Genomic DNA, 23,274 nt, shown 5'->3' on the forward strand with positions numbered 1-23,274 from the left:
ATATATATATATATATTATATATAAAAACACCATTTACAGATATCAACTGTAAATTTCCGGCCTGAATCTTTGACATTACAAAGTCAGTACCCAGGAATATGAAGCAAATATATTTTTTGCAGTTTTCTATTTTGTTATAAAGGAGCTCACAACAGAAGTACAGATACCACTATGTATAAAAGCACTTCATCATGTCCTGTTGTCTGTAAGGGAAATGTTGACACAATATTGAATAACGATTGCAGTGTTGTATAATATTCACGATGACAATGTGATTTTTGTGTGGAAGTTTACTTGCAAGAACATAACATACAAGAACCCCACCCTCCCAAACCATTAAAGAATGTGAATTGGAGAAATGTTACTGGTTCAATACATTTTTGATTGTTTCCATACCATCTCCTTTGAACATTTCTCCATGTTCTCAAATCAAACAAGACATTCAGCAGTAAACAATATGTGGTATAACTATGAGATGTTCAGTGAGCAGATGACAAACAATGCCAGACTGTGGCCCTAAAAAAGCATTTCAGTCATAAAAATATATTAATCTTTCTCCTTTATCGCCTTTTGATATAAATATAGATATTTAAATGTAATGTAATGAAGAACATGCATTGACTAGTTCGAAAACAGAGTGCCTTAACTAAGAGCAAGATATAAGAACTAGAACATGTTGACATTATTTACTTACTGAAATGATACATAAAAGGTTATTAAAATGTTTAACGCACAGAAACCAGATGCCATCTGACAGGTGTTTGGCACACAAATGCAACAGGCAGAAAAAAAGTTCATAAAGTAACAGGCAGTCGCAGCTTTAAAGGGATAGTTCACTCAAAAATAAAAAAATCTGACATCTTTTACTCACCCTCATGTCGTTCCAAACGTAGATGACTCTTGTGTGGAACACAAAAGGAGATATTTAGCAGAAAGTACAAGTTGCGCTATTAAATTCAATGAAAGTGACTATCAAAAAGAGTAGCTTGGACATTCTGCTAAATATCTTCTTGTGTGTTCCACAGGAAAAAAACAAAACATGGGTTTGGAATGACATGAGGGTAAGTAAATGATGACAAAACTTTCATTTTGGGTTGAAATATTCCTTTAAAAGGCACTATTCTGACTTCAAGATCTTGCATTCTCCAGTTAAAAGAAACCCAATACATTCTTTAATTCTTCCAGCTTCTTCAACTCTTCTTCTGACTCACTCTGGCACTGCAGCAGTTGCTATCTCCACTTTTCCATGCATGTCCTTGTCAATCCTAAGAAGAAAAAATAATGATAACCATAAGGGATAAGAATTAAAAACATACCAACACTTCAGTTTGATTCGAAAAGAACATCTTTTGATTTTTTTCCTCACACAATTAAACAGAGAAAACAAAAAGAGGGTCTCATGACTTTACACTCAAAAGGTTTAGTTTGATCACCAAGACAACAACTTTTTGATTGAGGTTAAAAACATTGTTATACAAACAACAAGCATTTAAATCAATTAATGTGAAACTTAAGTCAGTTGATTCTGCATTGTTCATTATACTATTTGAAGCTTGTGCACGTTAAGCTGCTGTGGGTGGTTTTCAATGTGTTGTCATAAGTTTGCTAAGAAGTTCTGTGTTATGATAAGGAAAACAAGGTATTTGAAGTGTATTCTGACTCTAACTCTCCGTTTATTCCCTGCTATGAGATTTAAACAATGCATTCTTTGATGTGTAGTTGGACATGCAGTGAGAAGTGAGAATGTGCATCAGCCAGGCATGCATTTGAAAAAAAAAAATGTAAACCACCCATGACTTTACTGTTCAAATCCTTCACCATAAAGTCTGATTTACTGGCATGGTCATACATACCACACTAACAGCAGCAGAACTGAGAGGACAGAACGTCAGAATCTAAATCTGTGAGACGTTCATTGCAAACACAAGCAAGTTAGTGCATTTGGCCATAAACCTGAATTAGAAACAGTTATTGGATGACTCAGATTTGGAGTATCACTAGCCTCCAATGTTCCATCTAAACAACACACTTTCATGCAGACCATAACAATTAATTTGGTAAAAAAAAAAAAAAAAAAAAGCAACAGAATTACTGAATTTGAGCTAAATAAGCATTCCAACTGGATTTTATATATGGCCACTTTATTAGGTACACCTTGCTAGTGCGCAGTTGAACCCAATTTGCCTTCAAAACTGCCTTAATTCTTTGTAGCATAGATTCAACAAGGCGCTATAAACATTCCTTAGAGATTTTGGTCCATATTGACATGAAAGAATCACGCAGTTGCTGCAGATTTGTTGGCTGCACGTCCTCTCGTTCCACCACATCCCAAAGCTGCTCTATTGGATTGAGATCTGGTGACTGTGGAGGTCATTTGAGTATAGTGAACTCACAGTCATGTTCAAGAAACCAGTTTGCCAACCACCGCTGCCAATAATGCACCTAAAAACTGTCAATCAAAACATCAGCTGAGTAGGTACTACATTTTAATTTAAATTTACTTCACGATAGCTGAAAAAGTATGTTCTAGTATGAATGAAATCCGGACGTACTACATCCACCATGTTGTTACTGTCACATGACCTACCAGCATCAGTCACGTCCCTTCAACTCCATTCACAAACCCATGGCCTCATGGGATAGTAAAGTGTCCATCGTATACGCACTTCAAAATCTCACCGGAAGTCATCTAGGTACTTTTCTCCTACTATGAATACTATGAATTCAGACATACTACTCTGTTCGCATACTATACAGTAGAGAAGCAATCGATTTCGGACGCAGCGATTGTCTCACACGCACACTGTAGTCTAAAGTGGCATATAACAGATGTTAAAATTAATGTGCACGTAAGTGCCGTCATTCAGGCTGTTCACGATATGTTATAACGCGTTCAGGCAGCCTGAAATCATGATGGCTTGAAGTAGGCTCGCTGCGGTAGTCGGTGTTGCGGCTGAACATCGGCTGATATCATCACTTGCCCACCACCGTTTTGATTTTTTATAGTAATAAAAATCCTATAGTTTAGTTAGAGAACAAACACTAGAATTAAAAACTAACCGTGTCTGCTCAGTTCAGCGTGAGCCGAACGAGAGTCGCAGCACAGATCAGCAGCAGGAGTCAGATTTTACCTCAATTTTCACTGACAAGGCGATGGCGGAAGATTAGGTGTGCGTTCACACTTGTCATGTTTGGTTCGATTAAAACGAACCCTGGTGCGATTGCTAGGTTAGTGCGGTTCATTTGAACATATGTGAACGCTGCCATCCGAACCCTGGTGTGCACCAAACAAGCGGACCGAGACCGCTGAAAAGATGGGTCTCGGTCCACTTCCAAACGAACTCTGGTGCGGTTCGAATGATATATGAACGCAACACGGACCAAAGACATGTAAACGAACCAAAAACAGGAAGTAGAGACCCTAAAAAGGACAGAATCTTCACGCATGTCGGTTTTTCTCGTCATAGTCGCGAGTTTGCCCATCACAGGCATCAGACTCGCGTCTCCATGCAGCAGATTGTTTGTGTGTGTGACGGATGGATTCCCGCCGGTGTTTTGACTCCTTTACACATTTCATAAGCTCTTCACGAGTTCCCAGCTGGCCAAAATACCATCACATGCAGGCTACGCACACACAACGAGCGCATTTACCTCAGCACACAGCACTGTTTCAGATATTCCATAAGTTCCGTCTCAAAATAGGCAATAAGTCATAAAATCCGACCAATCACGTTGTGAATGTATCCCTATGCCTTAAGGTTCGGTATCTTTTGGTTCGGTGATAAAATTGCCAATCTGAACGCTAACCAGACCAAGACTAAGGCCGTGTGTCCGCCAGAGCGTTTTTAGCCAGAAAATTCTTTTTTCCATTGAGACACTTTGTTGCTATGATACGGAATATCTGCGGCACTGTTACTTATAACTGATTTTGCAGGTAATTTGTTTCAGACTAAAAATGTTCACACAATGTGAAATTACTTTGCTATGTATTTTCGGAGAGCAGCAATATTAATTTCTCATCCATTTTGTTCCTTTCTCTGTTTGTTGGTGATGTTGTACAGCAAGAATGTTGTTACGGTTGGCCGGTGTAGTATTTATCCCGCCCCTCCTCCACTCTGATTGGACGGCTGGCTAAAAAGTGACAGTGATGATCGCAGCGTTTTACTCAAAGTTGAACGTTCTTTAACTCGAGGAGACCAATAAAAAATGCCCAGCTCTCAGCGCTTGAGTGTTTAAAAAAAAAAAAAAAGCGTTTAAAAAAAACGCGGCACTCCCATTGAAAACAACTGAAAAAGTACGCTAGCAGCTGGAAAAAAAAAACTATTAGGTGGACACACGGCCTAAATGTTTTTTCTTCTTCTTTGGTCCGGACCAAATAAACCAATCGAACCAAACTACAAGTGTGAATGCACCCTAGGTTTCAAAGCGAAATGTAAAAGCGCCAATTGAGGAGAGTTTGACATTATACTGTTTCGTTGTTGCGTTTTTCATTAAGAAGAATACTGAACCCACCATTAATGTAATCGCTGCTCCCAAATTGGCGCTTGAACATGTCTACATGCCTAAATGTGTTGAGCTGATTGGCTGATTAGATATCTGCGTTACCGAGTAGTTAAACATGTGTACCTAATAAAGTGGCAGGTGAGGGTATATTATCTAGATAATTAAAGAGCTTAGTAAATAAATGCAGTATTTTTTCTTCTTCATTTTATGTCATACCTTGACAGATATTTTTCCCCCAAAAAAATTAAATAAAATGTTGTCCAGTCCTTTGGATCTCCCTGTACTTTTTATATTATTTCCATGTTTTTGATTAAAAATTAAGTAAAATTTAAAAAATGAACTAAAAGCGTAGTAATATTTATACTATTAAATTAAATGGAGTCTACCAAAATGAAATACAGAAAGAAACTGTTCTAATAAATACATCACCTTGTAAAGAAATTAATTGCCTCAGATGTTTGTTTGATTTTTATGGAACACCACAAAGAATCTGAAATCGCAACAGTGATAGGCAAAAACTACAGTAAATATTGCTAGCCTCAGTGGATTTTATAATGAAAGGTCGATGCTGCAATTTCAGAGCAAGTCAAAGCTTTTCGCTTTGGAAATTTGACAAATTGTACAAATCAGCTGCATTTACAACAGATAATTATAGTTAGATGGCACACACAGAAGGAATTTAGCATCTTGATGACAATCAAGGATGGGAAAAAAAAGCTCAAAAAGCAACTTTTGGGCCAATGACCATGTATAGGTGGACACTTAATAAAGCCAAACGCTTAATTGTTAGTTTCGTGCAATTCAGATAAAGTCTACAGAGATCTGGCAGGGATCTCTGGAATGAAAATACAGATACCTTTTATGTTTTTTCCTATTTTTTTCTTCGTCAAACCTTAGAGGAAAGGCAGGGAGAAGGGGTTAGGGCATAGAAAGTTTCTGAAGATACAACAGCCAACAGAAACTAGTACTTAGCAGCAGATCAGACTTTCAATACAATAATAACGAAGCTGGAATACTGCAGAGAGAAGAAAACAGTATGGAAACTTCAGTATGGAAGGTAATTTAGGTATTTAGCATAGCTTGTTCAGTGAAATGTATTTACAGTAGAAACTGATTTCTATTTCCTGTCACAACAAAACAAAAACCAAATGAAGTAGTGTTCAGGCAGGAGGAGGGATACTTACTGTTTAATGCAGTCTGGTATGGAAACATACTCCATCGGGACAAGCTCAGCCAGGTCTGTCAGGCTGTACACATACTTGATTTTCTGGCTAAATTTTGAGCTGTAATTGGAAGATTTGCATTGAATAAGGCTGTATTAATATATGAAGCCACTGCAGAAAATCATATCTGAAGATAACTAGAAAAGGACTGACCTTATAAAAGGTTTCGTGAGGGCCAAGAGAGTGCGAATAAACCAGGACGGGTGCACAATTATCAAAGACTTCAAATTCTTCCTTAACCTTTAACAGAATAAGGTTGTGCGAACATAAAACTAGAATTTTGTTTCCAGGGTTCAGAGATTGTATACATTAAAGATTTGAGAAAATGTTATTATTTTTTCTTAATATTACAAAAAATTAATATGATTAAAAATAGATTAAAAGGGATAGTTTGAATGTCAAAATATACGTTTTATAGTATAACAATATAATATAACAAAAAATATAATGTATTTAAATTTAAATATATATATTTTTAATTTATTCAAATGTTCATTATTATTAGTGTGTTTTTACACATTATTGGTAGTTTAAAGGATTAGTTCACTTTCAATTAAATTTTCCTGATAATTTACTCACCCCCATGTCATCCAAGATGTTCATGTCTTTCTTTCTTCAGTCGAAAAGAAATTAAGGTTTTTGATAAACGGTTGAAGGTCAAAATTACAGTTTACAGCGATCCCAGACAAGAAATAAGGGTCTTATCTAGAGAAACCATTGCTCGTTTTATTAAAAAAAATTAAAATTGTATACGTTTTAACAATAAATGCTCATCTTGAACTAGGTCTCTTCTTCTTATATTATAATTATAATATTTGAATTCTGGCAGCGTAGACACTGCTAAGTGTATTACTGCTCTCCACAGGTCAAAGTTTGAACTAATTGTTATATACTTGTACTAGCATATTGTATATGACAATTTAGTTCAAACTTTGACCTGTGGAGGGCAGTAATACACTTAGCAGTGTCTACACTGCCAGAATTCAAATAGAGAAGAAGAGAGCTAGTTCAAGATGAACATTTATGGTTAAAATTATATAATATTTTTTGTTTGTTTGTTTTTAGAAAATGAGTGATGGTTTCTCTAGATAAGACCCTTACTCCTCGTCTGGTCTTGTTTAAAGCCCTTTGAAGCTGCACTGAAACTGTAATTTTGGCCTTCAACCATCTGGAGGCCATTGAAGTCCACTATATGGAGAAAAATCCTGGAATGTTTTCATCAAAAACCTTAATTTCTTTTTGACTGAAGAAAGAAAGACATGAACATTTTGGATGACATGGTGGTGAGTAAATTATCAGGAAATTTTAATTTGAAAGTGAACTAATCCTTTAACAGCTGTACAGTTTAAACATCGTTCTGGGTAATTTATGTTTGGAACGAAATGAGATTGAGGATAAAGACAGAATGTTCATTTTTGGGTGAACTATCCCTTTAAATTACTCAAATGAAATTCTGTTAGTAAACACTGTCAAAGAGATTCTCACCTTCGATCTATTTGCTGATAGCACTTCCTGAGCCAGCCCACACTCGGCATCTTTCGGCGCGAGGTGGCTCCGTTCAGGTATACGATCATATAGTTCTCAGCTACAAGCAGTTCTAGGGTTCCTATGACATACCTGAATGATACACAAAATGTTAGTTGCAAAACTACCTGAGGTTTGAAGCATCAGGACTTGTCTACATCACCCCGAGAAACTAAAGCTGCAGTCACATTAGCGAATTTTTGGCAAATCATCAAGGGAAAAAAAGGTACATTTTCTCTCAATAGCATATTGATCAATGGTTTGACAATCACTTTTAAATCAAGCAGCTTTCTGTTAGACAACAAGCCAAATCCATGTAACCCACTTGAAAATTTTCAAAATCAGCATGGGTAAACATTTCGCCCTCACGCGAAATTCCCGATTGCGTGGATTCCTATTGAAATGACTGAAAACAATGGTAAATGTGACTGCACCTTCAAAGATATCTAGACATGTCAGTTAGTTCAACAGAAAAACTTGAATCATTGGTCTCCAAAACAAACACAAAAGAGCCTCAGGTGGCACAGCTATGGACTACAGAGTCAAAATCATGATTCATATTGTTGGGGGGAAAAGACATTACTGCAAAAATATGCATGCTGTAACTGTAACCCAAGAATTGCGATATTTTGCATATGAAAAGGTCAGGAGTGTAAGATCCAATTTGATTGGCTAACTTCTACATGTCCATGAATGTGTGTTGACGAGATTATTACTGTATATAGTGTTTGTCGTCGAATAATTTATCATAATAGTGGCAGTTTTTCACAGACGAAAACGAGACGATGACTAAATAAAAAACAGTTTTAAATGACTATGACGAAAATCTACTATCATTTTCGTCAACTAATAAAAACGAGACAAAAATGATAGAGGGGGATGATTTGGGAAAATATCCAGTCAGAACTGCTGTCCTGTGTGGAAGATGCACACATTTGAAGTGTAACGTGCTGATCTAACCGCGGGAAACACGTCGCTGTTGCGCCCTCTACAGGCTCGCGCAGAAGAACTTAATGAACTGAATAGTGCACATTTATGCTAAGTGATTGCTTACAAACTAATGTTGATGAATTATGACAATGTTTACTACATGATGTTTATATGGTAATATGTTTTAGACGGTTGTAGGAATGCATATTTTATCGTTTTTACACAAACTGTATTAAATTTAATTTCTATTTAATTCATAGCGAACTATTGTAGCTTCTGTCACAGGAAGGAAAGACTAAGAATATTATTTGACAAATATTTCAATATATAGATTTTAGAAGTATAAGGGTTATTATAGTAAACTAAAACCATTAAAAAAAAAAACCTCATTACTTGAAACAAAAATATCAGAATATCAGATGTATATCACTGTATTGGATCTGTGTATTGTTAGAGAAATGCTTGCTTAATGCATTACAATTTATCTAAACCCTTTAGATTTTAGTCGACTAAATGATATTAAGTCGATTAAAACTAGACTAAAACTAAAAAAAAATTCCGATGACTAAATATGACTAAAAAGAAATGGCATTTCAGTCTAAAGACTATGACTAAAACTAAATCAAATTAAAAACTGACAGGTTTTTATCTGTCCAAAGTTGGAAAAAAAATCTGTTAACAAGTGAACAACAATGGTATACTAAAACTGAAAATAATCCCTGTTCACACAGATCCACAAAAATGACTAAAAACGCTGTATTATTTATGCCAGGCCAGTAGTTGGCGATGTCACTTTGTAAAGAAACACTACGCGCCTATAGACTGAACACGTAATACGCATACACATGAGGTCACCATTTCCACAAATTTGCATTTTTGTTGTTTACATGGAGAAGATAACTGTACATTTTCAAAAGCTTGAGTTTTCAGGCTGCCAAAACGCCATTGTCATGTAAATTAATAGCCAAAACATACCATTTTTAGTTGAAAATGGTGTCGTAAAAAAGGCCATATGGAACATCACAAGAACCATCTAGAACTCACTTGAAAAGATTGTCCATGATGTATCTGTAATTTGGTTGATTGCTCTCAGGCATAAAGCAAACAGCAAAGACGATGATGGCATTCAATCCATCGCCATAGTAACCTGTGAAAAAGGGGAACCATGTTTGAAAGTGGCCACTGGCAGACGTTTGAAGGTTAGTTTGCACTTTTACAGCTATTAAACAAGTTGACTGATCAGCTCATTGTGGAGTCTGTGTAACTGTCCATTATATAACAGCATGCAAAAGAGGTGTTTAGAATGAAAGCAGCAGCTGTTTGTTTGCAAAAGGGAGGAAGTGGAAAAAGAGGAGTGACAGACGGTAACAGGCGCTTCTGGCTGAAAAGGTGATCTAGAAAAGTTTTTGCCACAAAAATGTATTTGGTTTCACCCACTGACAGTTTGGAATTCACTTCCTGAATGGTGCAAAAAGAAAACATCCTTGTGTAAATAACACACATGGAAATGTGTGGTCACTGACCTCCATGGCTGATAACCCTCTTGTAGGGCTCAATGGCCTTCATGTCCACTCGGTGCTCCTGCTCTCCGATACGGAAAATTCTCCAGCGACGGCCCTCCTCCCGTTCCTCTGTGGTGGTGTACTCCTGCACCGACTCCACTCCTTTACGCAGCAGGTCTGTGCTTTTGGGTTTTGGGAGATCATCTGATGAGGGAAATAATGGGGTGTTTTCAATTTAAGATTTGTTTGGTTTTTTTTGAGTGTATGTGCGGCGTTTCCTTCAGGATTCAGTTCCGTGACTGTATGATTGGGAATGATGCTTTGTTGATTTACAGTTCAAATGAAAAATAAATAATAATAATAATAATAATAATAATAAAAAAACAACATGTTCCGATAAGAGAAATCTGCCCCCCCATCCCCCAAAACAAATTATTTGCACTTGTCCTATGGTCTTTTGGATTAGCAATATCAACTACAAATTTATTTTATTTTAATATTTTAAATATTTTATTTATTTTTTCCTCACAATTGTGAGCTTATACCTCGCAATTCAGACTTTATAACTCACGGCTGTGAGGTAATATCTCACAATTTTAAGAAAAGGTTTGAATTGCAAGATATAAAAGTCACTATTTTGAGAAATAAAGTAATAATTACGAGATCTAAACTCACAATTCTGACTTTTCTCACAACTGAGTTTATATCTCGCAACTGACCCTTCGCAGGGAGTTTGATTGACAAGCGATTTAACCAATCATAACGCCGAATTCGCCATTTTGTCCGACAAAGCAGTCAGGAGTTAAGATTAACCTCAGTGAACTTGAACTTGAAAAATGGTGTGTACTGACGTCTTTCAGCGTTTGAAACAACATTCCTTCTGATGTTCATTCATGTTTATTTGATGCTATAAATTAACTAGTAGGAAGAGATGATCGGTTCACGAGCCGCTTGAGCTGAGGCGCTACAGCGATCTGTCACGACACATTAAAGAACCACAAAACGTTTTTTATTGTTCGAATTTCTTTTTTAAAAAAATGATACAATTTTAAAGCTGGGACTTTGTTTAAAATCATAAGTAACCTGCTCTGTCTTGTCTGTCGACATGTTGTCAGTGTCCTCTTTGCTCTGTGATGTATTTTTCACTCTGTGTGGTGTGACAGCACCATGGCTTGTCAGACAAAGCAACAGTAACTAAGGGGGGGGGGGCGGGTCTTTGCGAAGGGTCCATTCTGATATTATAACTCAAAATTGCAAGTTTGTATCAATTCTGAAACAGAAAGTCAGAATTTTCCGATATAAACTCGCAATTGTGAAAAAAGTCAATTAAAATTTTTATTCAGTGGCAGAAACAAGCTTCCTAAAAGCTCAAAACAAGGTACAAATGAAAACTCTGTTTACTCGCTTCTGTGTGCCAGAACACAAATGAGTACATGACTATGATAAAATAAACTCTTTTATGTGTGTACATTTCTCTATGATATTCTTAAACCTGTAGCACAAAACTGTCTGTATCACAAACGTTGGCCAAAAATCTCAGGTAGCATCGCATATATTTCTTCAATGGGGAATAATCCTGAATCCATTTCAAGATGCTCCATGAACAAGTTCCGAGATGGCAGATTAGAGGGAATTACATGAATTTTAAGTACGACAGAAACGGCAAGGATTATTTGCGTGTGCAATGTATTTTCTGAGCTTTTTAAAAGTATGTAGTGGTTAGCTCAGCAACATGCAAATATAAGACAACAGGAATCAACTGTATGCGTATCTTATTTGAGCTTTTCAAATCAGTCACTTCAAATTTGATATACTGTCTTAGAAGGGAGCTGCCAATGTAGACAGTAGGTAACAGTAGACAGTGAGGCAGCTAACTAGGTTTTTTGAACAGAGCTAATGCTAATACACCAGTACCTACATACATGCTAGTGAAAATATACTTGAGTTTTTAATAGCTCAATATAGATTAATCTCTTATAATGTCTAAGAACCTTTCACTTTCGTCGGTTTCTTAAAACACTTAAGTACACTTTGCAATAATTTCAAATGACAAGTTTTACTGTAAAGTATATTTTAAAACATTATGTTGCAATAATCATTTGTTGTGCTTTAAAATACGCAAATTTCGATGTTTTGACAAACACACTAAAGCACGTCTACAGTACCTGATTATAATTTTAACTGTAGTGTTATTTAATATAACATTTAAAATGTATATATTTTAAATGTATTAAATGTATAAATGTGTAATTAGAATCTATTTAAATACATTACTTACATAAAAATGACATTAAACTATATTGTAGTTTACCAAAAAAGGCTTGTAAACTTTAACCATATTATGAAGTTACATTTAAAGATGTACTTAAGTGATTCTAAATGTCAAGAAATTGCATTTAATATAAATTTAAACCATAATACATTTTAATTTAGTTGTAAATAACATGCACTCACCAAACAAATTTTACAAACATTTTAATTTAGTTGTAAATAACAACATCACCAAATAAAGCTGCAGTGTTTTGCCTTTAAATTCAAAAAGTGATTTAACAAAAATGATCAGGACACCAAAATGAGGCTGATTAACAGAATCAGATCTGATGAGATTGGAGGAAAAACCATGCACAAATCAAAATCCAACCATCAAAATTTTCCAACACAAAAACAATGGATAACGTCTGATTTGTAGTGCCATTTTAAACCATACCAAAAGGGTGATATCTCAAAAAGAAAATGAAATCAATGTTGTAGGACTTGATCAGGGAGTAAAAACATCCAGTCAGGTAACCTTACCACAAACCGCAGGCCTGTAGCCTGTCGCAAACCAATGAGAAGAAACAATCCTTCCAGGACATAGAGAAGAGAGCAGCGGGACAGAAAAACAAAACAAGAACACATAATACTGTTTAACTAAGAGTTATTGCACAAAGCTGGTCCATGAAAAGATCTCTGTGCAGTTAGTAAGGAGCATTTCTACAGGATCAGAAAGACACAAGTTTGCAAAAGGCTGCAAAATGACTAAATAATTTGATTAGTCGCTGTTAGGGGTTATGTAATGTTAAACCATTTACATTTAAAAGGTTAAACCACCATCATACCTTCCCACTCAAACTCGTTGCTGTTGTCTGAAGGGGTGTCTATATCATCCAGGTCCAGTTCTGTACTCTCATCCAGCTCATCTGACAGGATCGAGCCTTCACTGTGGTCTAGGTTTAGGCTGATTTCCGGAGCCAAAAGTTTCTTTTTAGTTTTCTTTGCACTGTTTAGTCCGTAAGACTGTGAAGCTGCGATTTAAGTTAAAAGAACAAAAGCTAAATAATCGTTTCCTGACAATAGTAAGAAATGAATAATTCTCTCTACATATCATGTATATTTGAGTACATATCATTATTGCTTACCAGGTACTCCTTCGCCAGAAGATCCAGTGAAAAGCTCCTCATCAAGATGAATATCCTCCTCCTCTGGAAGTGGCCTAGCAACCCAAATAAAATATATATTTTAGGGCTGTCAAAATTAACGTGTTATTTTTGTGATTTCTGTTTAATGAGTTAAAAATATTTAACGCAATTAATGGAGCATCTTTTACTTTATATGATCAAGCTGTCATTCATTCAAATGCTTTTAAAACATTCAAGCATAAGACAAAAACAACTCAAATCGGCTCTATGTGAGCACAGACATTTAGCACACACACACAGAAAGCTGCTTCTCAGACGGAGTTCTCTTTTGCACTTGAATGGACAAAAACAAACAAAATTATGTCAAAATTCCCGTTAGTGGAAAGTATCCTTGTAAGCACAGTGCTAAATGAGTTATAAAGTCTTAAAAGAATGTAAACCTGCTGTCAATACTACAACCCGAATTTCAGGAAATGTTGGGACGTTTTTTAAATTTGAATAAAATTAAAACTAAAAGACTTTAAAATCACATGAGCCAATATTTTATTCACAATAGAACATAGATAACATCAATGTTTAAACTGATAAATTTTTCAATTTTATGCACAAAATGAGCTCATGTCAAATTTGATGTCTGCTACAGGTCTCAAAATAGTTGGGACGGGGGCATGTTTACCATGGTGTAGCATCTCCTCTTCTTTTCAAAACAGTTTGAAGATGTCTGGGCATCAAGATTATGAGTTTCTGGAGTTTTGGTGTTGGAATTTGGTCCCATTCTTGCCTGATCTAGGTTTCCATCTGCTGAAGAGTTTGTGGTCATCTTTGATGTATTTTTCATTTAATGATCCACCAAATGTTCTCTATAGGTGAAAGATCTGGATTGCCGGCAGGCCAATTCAGCACTCAGACTCTTCTACGATGAAACCATGCTGTTATAATAGCTGCAGCATGTGCTTTTGAATCGTCCTGCTGAAATACACAAGGCCTTCCCTGAAATAGACGTCATCTGGAGGGGAGCATATGTTTCTCTAAAGCCTTTATATACCTTTCAGTATTCATAATGCCTTCCAAAACATGCAAGCTGCCCATACCGTATGCACTTATGCACCCCCATACCATCAGAGATGCTGGCTTTTGAACTGAACGCTGGAAGGTCTCCCTCCTCTTTAGAGTCTGTGATTTCCAACAAGAATGTCAAATTTGGACTCGTCTGACCACCACTAACACTTTTCCACTTTGAAAGAGTCTATTTTAAATGAGCCTTGGCCCACAGGACACAATGGCACTTCTGGACCATGTTCACATATGGCTTCCTTTTTGCATGATAGAGCTTTGGTTGGCATCTGCAGATGGCACGGCGGATTGTGTTTACCAACAGTGGTTTCTGGAAGTATTCCTGGGCCCATTTAGAAATGTTATTGACACAATCATGCTGATGAGCGATGCAGTGTCGTCAGAGGGCCCGAAGACCACGGGCATCCAATCTTCAGCCTTGTCCCTTAAACAGAGATTTCTCCAGTTTCTCTGAATCTTTTGATGATGTTATGCATTGCAGATGATGAGATTTGCAAAGCCTTTGCAATTTGACATTGAGGAACATTGTTTTTAAAGTATTCCAAAATCTTTTTACGCACTCTTTCAAAGCTCTGCCCATCTTTACTTTTGAGAGACTCTGCCTCTCTAAGACTTCCCTTTTATACTTAATCATGTTGATTTGAAAATCTTTTAGTTTTCATTTTATTTAAAAAATGTCCCAACATTCCTGGAATTCGGGTTGTAATAAAAGAACTAAAACTCTCACTCACTTACTCACTGCTCTTTACTGAATAACTATTGTAGCTTTAACAAGAATTAATCTATATTTAATTTATACAGTGAAGACTGTGCAGTGTTGTTTTACATTTGATTAGCCTACTTTTTTCAGATTCTTTATATTTTCTATCTGATTATTACTGTTAGACCTTCCTGAAAATCTTAAAGCAGTGTGGGCCGGTAAAAATATAAACATTTTTGGGTTGAATTTCCAGCACAAGCACAATGGTTGGTAAGATTTTTTTTAATGTTTAAAAAAAAAAAAAAAAAAAAGTCTAAAAAAACTCAAGACTGCATTTATTGTTCAAAATTCTTTTACACTTCTTTTTTTATTTTACACTAAAAATATTTTAGTAATTATATGAATATATTTTGAAATGCAATTTATTCCTGTGATGCAAATTTTCAGCATCATTTCTCCAGTCTTCAGAGTCACATTCAAAAATCAGTCTAATATGATTTTGTGCTCAAAAAACATTTCTTATTATCAGTGTTGAAAACAGCTGTGCTGTTTCATATTTTTGTGGAAACTGTTTACAGGTTTTCAGGATTCTTTGATTTAAAAAAAAAAATGCAACAATGTAAAAGTCTTTAGTCTTTACTGTCACTTTTGATAAATGTAATGTGTCCTAACTGAAGTAATAATTTCATTTAAAACTCTTATTGACCCTAAACTTTTGAATGGTAATGTATGTTGCAATATATATCATGAAAAAAAGGAAAAAAAGAAAAAAACTCAAGGCCATCATACACATACATAACAGCCTACCTGGGGAAATCCTCATCTTGCCACTCCTCCTTTAGCTCCACCCCTTCCATTCTCAGCCGTGCCTCTGTGGTCGCCACGGACTCCTGGTGCTCAAAACTGAAGTAAAAAGAAAATGACATTAGGCAACTGTTTTGACTATAAAACAACCGTAGTTCATAGTCTGTTATTCACTCACTAAAAAAACCAATACGTCCGAGTTGAAAGAGTCCAGAAGTCAAAATCCGACACTGGCCGATAGTCATTCATCACAGAGCTCAATAGTTACTGAGAAATGGCTGAAAAGAGTTTTGAACTGCCTAATAAGACCATTGCACATTAAGACGCAGTGTTATGGCATAAAAAAAAAAAAAAATCCATATGGGCCTCTTTGGTGTGATAATCTCAAATACAAAGGCATGTAAACCCTTCATACACAACAAATTCTGTTACATACGAGATAAGCTCTTTTACAAATAGAAGTAGGCGAAAGAGTTTCACCTTCTTTGGGGAAAGATTTGGGTGGTGACTCTGAAAAGGCTTGAAATTCTTGGACTGTGTTCAAAGTTCAATGTTTTGCCGTAAAGAACAAACCCGCTCTAATTTCTTGGAAACGGAGCAGATTAGGATGCCCTTCTTGCTAGAACTAAAGTCATTTCACAGTGAAATCATCGGTAGGACAGGATGCTCCTCAAGAATACAGGGTTGATATTTTATATTTAATTACCAAACACTAGATCCAATGTTTGAATACATTTATGATTTAGACTGTAACAGAAGAAAAAACTGAAATGTATCGTCATGAGATGTGTTCAGGCTGAAACTAAAAAAAAACTAAAAAAAACAACACACATTTTCATTACTTGAAATAAAATAAACATTAACAGAAATTAAATATAAAACAATTTTAAGTTTTTTGTATTTCAGCTAGTTGCCAAGACAACATTTTCCATTTTCATTTAGTTTAACTTGATGTTAATAACATCATAGCAACAAATAATGTTCATCTTCTATGGGGTTTTCAACCCTGTTACCATAATTTGGTATGTGTCTAAAGAGTTTAAAACCCATATTTGGGTGATTTTTAACAATTAACATTAAATAAACATCCACTTTACACAGAAATATTATATATATATATATATATATATATGCCAGAATTGGCAACAGGATTGAAAATAACTGAGTAGCTAGTTTGAGAGCAAATGTTTGTTTGTAGCAGTGTTATTTTAATTTCGTATATCTAGTATTGTGGCATTTAGCTTTTTTATATTTGAAGTTTCAATTTAATTTTAGTTTATGTGCTTATCATTATTTATTTAGCTTTATTTTTCAACTTTAGTACTCAGTTTAGGACTTGATCAGGGAGTACTTTAGTTTAACATTTCTAACCTGAAGCTAAGTTGATACTTATATTTTAGTTTATTTTTATTTATTTAAATACAGTAAAAATTGTTCATTAGTTAACACAATAGCTAACGTAAATATAATGTTAACTTTTAGAACCTTAGTGTTACCATAAAAACACTAATTTTAATATTTTAATTAATTTAATTAAAAAAAAAAAAGAATAATAGTCAAAGGAGACATTAAAAATTTCTGCTTGTGTTAATTCTAGTTCATTTGTCACACAGGAAATAGAGATAAGATTGCATACTTCATATTTTGGTGAATACATACATATAAATTATCCAGATATTCCATGCATTCGGAAAACATGCATACTACACACATACTGCGAAAACAGCATACAAGTATACTATTTTAAATGCATGACTTTCAATAAAAAAAATAAGTTTCTATATAAAATACGCTTTTCATAACCTAAAAATATCTAATTTGTCCTAACTTTGTCCTGTTATTTGTGTGTGTGTGTGTGTGTGTGTGTGTGTGTGTGTGTTTTGTGAGTACAGGCTGTTATGTCTTCTGATTTTAATGAATGAGGCACAGCAAAGGAGTCATTCATCCACCAGCTGTTTAGTCATTTCAAAGAGAGGCTGGCGCTCAGATGTGAGGGGGAGACGTGGACACTGGTTAACTGTGGATGGGAGCTAATTGCCATGCCATCCATGTGGTAGCCGTCATACCCCTCCAGGGGGAATGTCTGCTGCTCTTTATGCCACCCTGCCTAGAAGAGATCTGCAACAGTTCACACTGTTGTGTCATGGGACACAACGCCGCATGTTTTCTCATGTCAGTTTGCTAAAATTAGCTTTATGTAAATTACTTTCTTCTTTGGAACACACATTTTTTTTTTTTTTTTTTTTTATGATGTTGCAACTGTTTTTGTCCATACAATGAGTCAAAAGGGGTCCAAAACAACTTTGGACTCGACTGACTTTTACTGTATGGACAAAACCAACATTGATATATATACCAAAAAAAAAAATGTGTTCATGATATGAGGGCGAGTATCTTTTTAAGATTTTTTTATTAGATTTTTAATGGATAGAATATTCAATGGTTGCAAATCAAACCTGTCATACTTGATTAAAGTGGCACAAAGAGAATTACTTACGGAAACTATGTACACACTTGAGGTCAAAGTAGATGACTGAATAGACTATACACACATGGAGACTGTTATGAATATATAACCTGCAGGCGTATATCTTTTGCATGTAACCACACCCATAAGTAAGTGAAAATAACTGCACAGAATCACTCCATGAAAAGGGTGCAAAATAAAGTGTGAAACTCAAAATTAAAGTTTTATTAACTGTCAATTTATTTTTATTTTTTTAGTTGGGTTTTCAATCAATTTGGTTTGTGTCTAAATAGTTAAAAATTACACAAATAAAATTAAAATAAAAGCTAGTTCAGAATTGGTAACAGTGTTGCAAATAACAGAGTAGCTATTTTGGGAGCAAATGTTTGTTTTAGAATTATTTCGCATTTATTATTCTGAATTTGATTTTTTTTTTTTTCAGTTTTCATTTTAATTTTAGTTTGTTATGTGCTTTTTGTCAACTCTTACTATTTATTTTTATTTTTATTTCAGTTTTAGTACTTTTAGTACTTCAACTTAAATTTCAGTTAATTACAAGACATTTCTAATTTTCTGAGATTTTAATCTAATACTTATTTTAGATTATTTCAGCTTTATTTTAACTAATGATTTTTTTTTTTCCCTTTTGCATGTAATTAAAGGGGGGAGGCTATAATGCTATTTCATGTATTCTGACTTGTTTACACTGTTAAAGAGCTGGTGTTAAGTAAAACTGCATCAACTGTCTGTGTTTTGTTGGCAATTGGCACGCAAGTGCATAAAAAGTGCACGTTTCCTTTTTATTTATAATGATGTCACAGCTTGCAGATGATCTCTACAAAAAAGCTGCAGGAACTTTGCTGCCGTACCATGGGTGCAGCAGGAGCAATGATATTGAGCAGCGCCTGTGAGCCCCTGCTTGCACGGGGAGTGTGCCTTGCAACCATGGAGACATTTGTGAGAGGCGCTGCGTAATACTCTAACCGGATGCTGAACGCAGTTGGACATAGTTGTGTTCTAAAGGTAATACATGATATAAATACTGTTCAGTTTCTTGCACAAACCGATCGTTTCGTGTCTTAGGACATCAATGTGTCGCCACGAGCCACAGGGTTTAATTTGGATTTGTCTGTCGTGTTTTTGTTTACTCTTATAGATGGAGTTCCCATTGGCACACATTATATGACTGACAGATGGCAACAGTTGGAGTTAAAAATCATCATTTGTGTTCTACTGAAGAAACAAAGTCACCTACATCTTGGATGCGCTGGGGGTAAGCAGATAAACATTACATTTTCATTTTTGGGTGAACTATCCCTTTAACATTTGCCAAAAATAGAACTTTTTTTGTTGTTGTCACTAAACAAAACAATCAAACAAGCTCAACCCAGGTGAAAAAAGTAACGCTAAAGTAAAGCATTACTTTTCATAAAAAGTAATGCAATTAGTTACTTTTTTAGGGAGCAAAGCAATATTGTAACGCATTACCCAACACCGTATATCAGTGTCAAACGACTTCTCAAACAAGAATAAAATGTAGGGCGGGACTTGATTTTGTTCATGGGGAACTGATTGGAAGTTTGTGGTTCACTACTGGTCGATCTCATGAATGACAGGTTGTCCCACCCTCATGCCAATAAACACTTCATCATCAGTTATTTTGATTAAAGATCAAGATGGCACGATTTTTTTTTTTTTTTTTTTAGTGCACAGATAAACCATTTATAATAAATACTGCTATATTCCATAAAAACAGGGATTGTGAATTTTGATTGCACAGGGACTTTAAAAACATTACCTTCCATTGTGTTCAGCGGCTGAAGAGAGAGTGTGCAGTGGTCGCACAGGAGTTGAAGTCCTCACGCCTTGTTTTTGTCTATTGTCTGGAGTCGCTGCTTCCTGCGGCGGATCTCCTGTTCGGATCCCACTGTTCCCATTCGCCAGCGAATTCCCTGTTATGGAGTCTTCGGGTAGTTCTTCCGCAGAATGAGCCGATGATAATGATGTTGGGCTACTTATATTTCTGTTTTCTTGCGTCTCAAATGTTCGGCTGGGTGTGTCAGATTCGGGATTACTTTTGTTAGCGTTCATATCACTCGAGTCTCTCTGGTTTGAGACTTCTTCAGTCGCTATCACATCTGTGGCCATGATCGATCACGTCGGATCGATTATTATCGATCAGCAAAACACACAAGAAAAACAATGCTTTGCACGAAAAACAAACCTTAATAATAAACCAATCAGATCTTTACATAGTCTAAGATATCTCTGATTAATATTAATACTTATAATAGATTGTGTTTAAAATACGAACGTTTATGTGGCTATCAAGTACGCTGAAAAACAATCTTGTCCTTTTAAGTAAACTCCCCGATGAGTGTGTTTAGTGCGCAGTCAGTCCCTTTTCCTCTCCTGCTTCCTTCCTACAGCACAACTGCTGTCAGTTTAAAAGATATAAAGGTGAGAATGCGTGTCAATCATATCAAAACACATGCAGATAATACTTAAAATGGTCGATAACGGTCTAGAGGACAGTTTTAATATCTGACAAACTCTGCGGACCCATCTCATCTGTTGCTTTAACCGGCCGTCATTCTTCTTTTGGAAGTGTCGGGGAAATTAAGGTGAAGTATGACTCAATAATACCCAAACTTCCGGTCCTTATTGTGATCTCATTCAAAATAAAAGTCGCCGGTTTCTTTACGAATGAGCTCAGAAATTAACATTTTTATTTCTGTAGATTTTTTTAAAAAGTGGAAATATTTTATTTAGTGTTTATTAGATTATTACGGGATGTGAGATTAACGTGTTGACATTTATTTAAACAACTTTTTATTATGTAGAAGTCATAAGAACTGTTTTCCATGCCATCATCATTTCATTTTCTGATTTTAAAAATCTTTCATTTATAAATGTTATTGTTTTACCCTTGTCCCAGACTCGGCTTTTCAATCTTAAACTCTGAAAACCCGCACAAATACTATGAAAATCCTATAAAACTAGCATCTAGAAATAGAATTATCAAAAATCGTATTATTATTGTTAACCTTTATAATTTGAATTTCAACTTTAAATGTAAAATTAAAAATAAAAGCTATGATAATCTAATCGAAGAGTGGCCAACCAGTAATATTGCTAATTTTTTTTTTTTTTTTCAAAAGTTAGTGTAGTTTCCCAAGGAGTCAACAGTCTCAATGAAGATTTTAAGACGAAATAGACGTGATGTCTGAAGTAATTCAAGGTAAATATCACTTTTCAACACAATGTTTATTCCAATTATTTCGTCAAATCATGCGAAAAGTGCAAAACTAACATTTAATTGTGTGTATGGAATACATAGAATGCTAGCCATGAAATTAGCCTTAGCAAGACTTTCCGTCACGGAGTTTGAGATGTGGTGCAAATGACGTGGAGGAAATTTTTGTTTGTTTGTTTCGAAAATTTCGCATAGACTAGTTAATGAAACCCAATATGCCCCGCCAGTGGACATTGTGACCTAATGAGTCGAATAGATGACATATAACATTAGGCTGTCAAGTATAGTAATAGCCTACACTAGATGGCGGCAGAACACTATAGAAGGACCTCGCTAATAATTGAAGATTAGTGATTCAGTCTACACTGAAATCACAATATATTAGAATAACATGATTTATTTTAGATGAATGTTTTTATAGCTACTCCGTGTCAGTACCAGGAGGTTTAGTAAACAGAAAATATACAAGTTATTTTTTCCCATTTTCGGTGTCTCCAAAATCTGGACAAAAGTAATATTTATAAAACTGTTTTAACTTATTTGATTACAACAATACAGCTGGTTATAATTTAAGTCATTGATGTTTTAGTGATTATGCATGTCTACAGCAGAGACTTCTTTTATCAGTCTGTAGTTTTCAAGAGCAAACAACATTTTTATCACACACACACACAATATTATATATATGGCTAAAATGGTGATGACTTGCTTTAACATATCTTTTTCTTCACACTCTAAAAACTGCTGGGTTAAATATGGACAAAACCAGGGATTGGGTTGTTTTCACCCAGCCATTTTTTTCAACCAATTTTGGATTTATTTTTTTAGCCAGCAATATAATAATATAGTAAAAGGCATGTTTTTGCTCACCCCCAAATAGGGGCAAATTTGTGGGGTATTTTAAGATGAAACTTGACCAGACCACAGACTTATAGGCCAACTACATCATGTGAAAGAGGGCATAATAGGTGCCTTTTAACCCAACCTGCTGGGTTTGTCCATATTTTACCCAGCTTGGGTTGTTTTGTTAACCCAGCATTTTATAAGTTTAAATCTTAACAAGTAACATATTTATACACATGTGTGTGTGTGTGTGTGTGTGTGTGTGTGTGTGTGTGTGTGTGTGTGTGTGTGTGTGTGTGTGTGTGTGTGTGTGTGTGTGTATATAAACACTAAAATGTTGATGACTTGCTGTAACAGATCTTTTTCTTCAATAATTCAACCATATGTGTAAGCTTAAATCTTAATAAGTAAAATATGTATACACATGTGTGTGTGTGTGTGTGTGTGTGTGTGTGTGTGTGTGTGTATGTATGTATGTATATATATATATATATATATATATATATATACGTAAATCTCTGAAATTATTTTGAAACGCCAGAATTTTTTGTCAGTATAGAATATTATGAGAATATTTTCAAAACCGAACCACTGAAAATCACTGTCCATTTCAAAATGAGCAATTATTATGAGCAAAAACCATTAATGCAAAGACTTTTATTATAAACTATAATTATTCAAATAATTATAACTTATTTATAATAGCTTATAAATGGCATATGTATATAAATATTTCACTTTTTTTAAAAAAATAACAAAAACAATTAGATAAAACAATCAATATTCCCCCAGGAAGTGATTCATTTAATGATGAAGTCCATGATTTATTGGTCTTGTCTTTTTATCAAATGAGGTTACTTCATACTGCATGATGAGAACGAGCAATTAGCGTATGCAAATGAGAGAGGACTCTGAGCTTTCACTAATTTTGTGACAGAACAAAGAAAATTTAGAGAGCTTATATCTAAAATGCAAAATAGTCACATTAAAAAATATTGTACCCAAGATATTTTCATAAATTGGACTGATTTTCATTGCAGCATCATATT

At 35.0% G+C, this 23,274-nt stretch overlaps 1 protein-coding gene across 4 annotated transcripts; it reads right to left on the reverse strand.

The window, feature by feature from the left end:
- Window positions 1-164: 164 nt before the first annotated feature.
- Window positions 165-20,757, reverse strand: bnip2 (BCL2 interacting protein 2). Of its 4 annotated transcripts, XM_067378895.1 has the most exons (12): window positions 19,925-20,757; window positions 15,663-15,758; window positions 13,082-13,155; window positions 12,782-12,967; window positions 9,705-9,887; window positions 9,226-9,328; window positions 7,213-7,344; window positions 5,881-5,967; window positions 5,689-5,787; window positions 5,361-5,396; window positions 1,855-1,902; window positions 181-1,266 (listed from the first exon to the last, which is right to left on the reverse strand). In XM_067378895.1, the coding sequence occupies exons 1-11, from the start codon at window positions 20,272-20,274 to the stop codon at window positions 1,890-1,892; spliced, it is 1,359 nt and encodes a 452-aa protein (XP_067234996.1). In that variant the 5' UTR covers window positions 20,275-20,757; the 3' UTR covers window positions 181-1,266; window positions 1,855-1,889. The 4 variants fall into 4 exon arrangements, with proteins under 4 accessions (XP_067234994.1, XP_067234996.1, XP_067234992.1 ...); XM_067378893.1 differs by having other exon boundaries at window positions 165-1,902; XM_067378891.1 differs by lacking the exon at window positions 1,855-1,902 and having other exon boundaries at window positions 184-1,266.
- Window positions 20,758-23,274: the final 2,517 nt, after the last annotated feature.

The sequence above is a fragment of the Chanodichthys erythropterus genome, chromosome 24, assembly GCF_024489055.1.
Source record: "Chanodichthys erythropterus isolate Z2021 chromosome 24, ASM2448905v1, whole genome shotgun sequence".
NCBI lineage: Eukaryota > Metazoa > Chordata > Actinopteri > Cypriniformes > Xenocyprididae > Chanodichthys > Chanodichthys erythropterus.

Excerpts from the sequence above, each read along its gene's own strand:
- bnip2 (XM_067378891.1), bottom strand. The coding sequence starts at position 20,274 with ATGGCCACAGATGTGATAGCGACTGAAGAAGTCTCAAACCAGAGAGAC. Across the intron at positions 12,968-13,081 it reads TTCTGGCGAAGGAGTACCTG|CTTCACAGTCTTACGGACTA; the intron begins GTAAGCAATAAT and ends CTTAAATCGCAG. Across the intron at positions 9,888-12,781 it reads CAACGAGTTTGAGTGGGAAG|ATGATCTCCCAAAACCCAAA; the intron begins GTATGATGGTGG and ends TTCCCTCATCAG.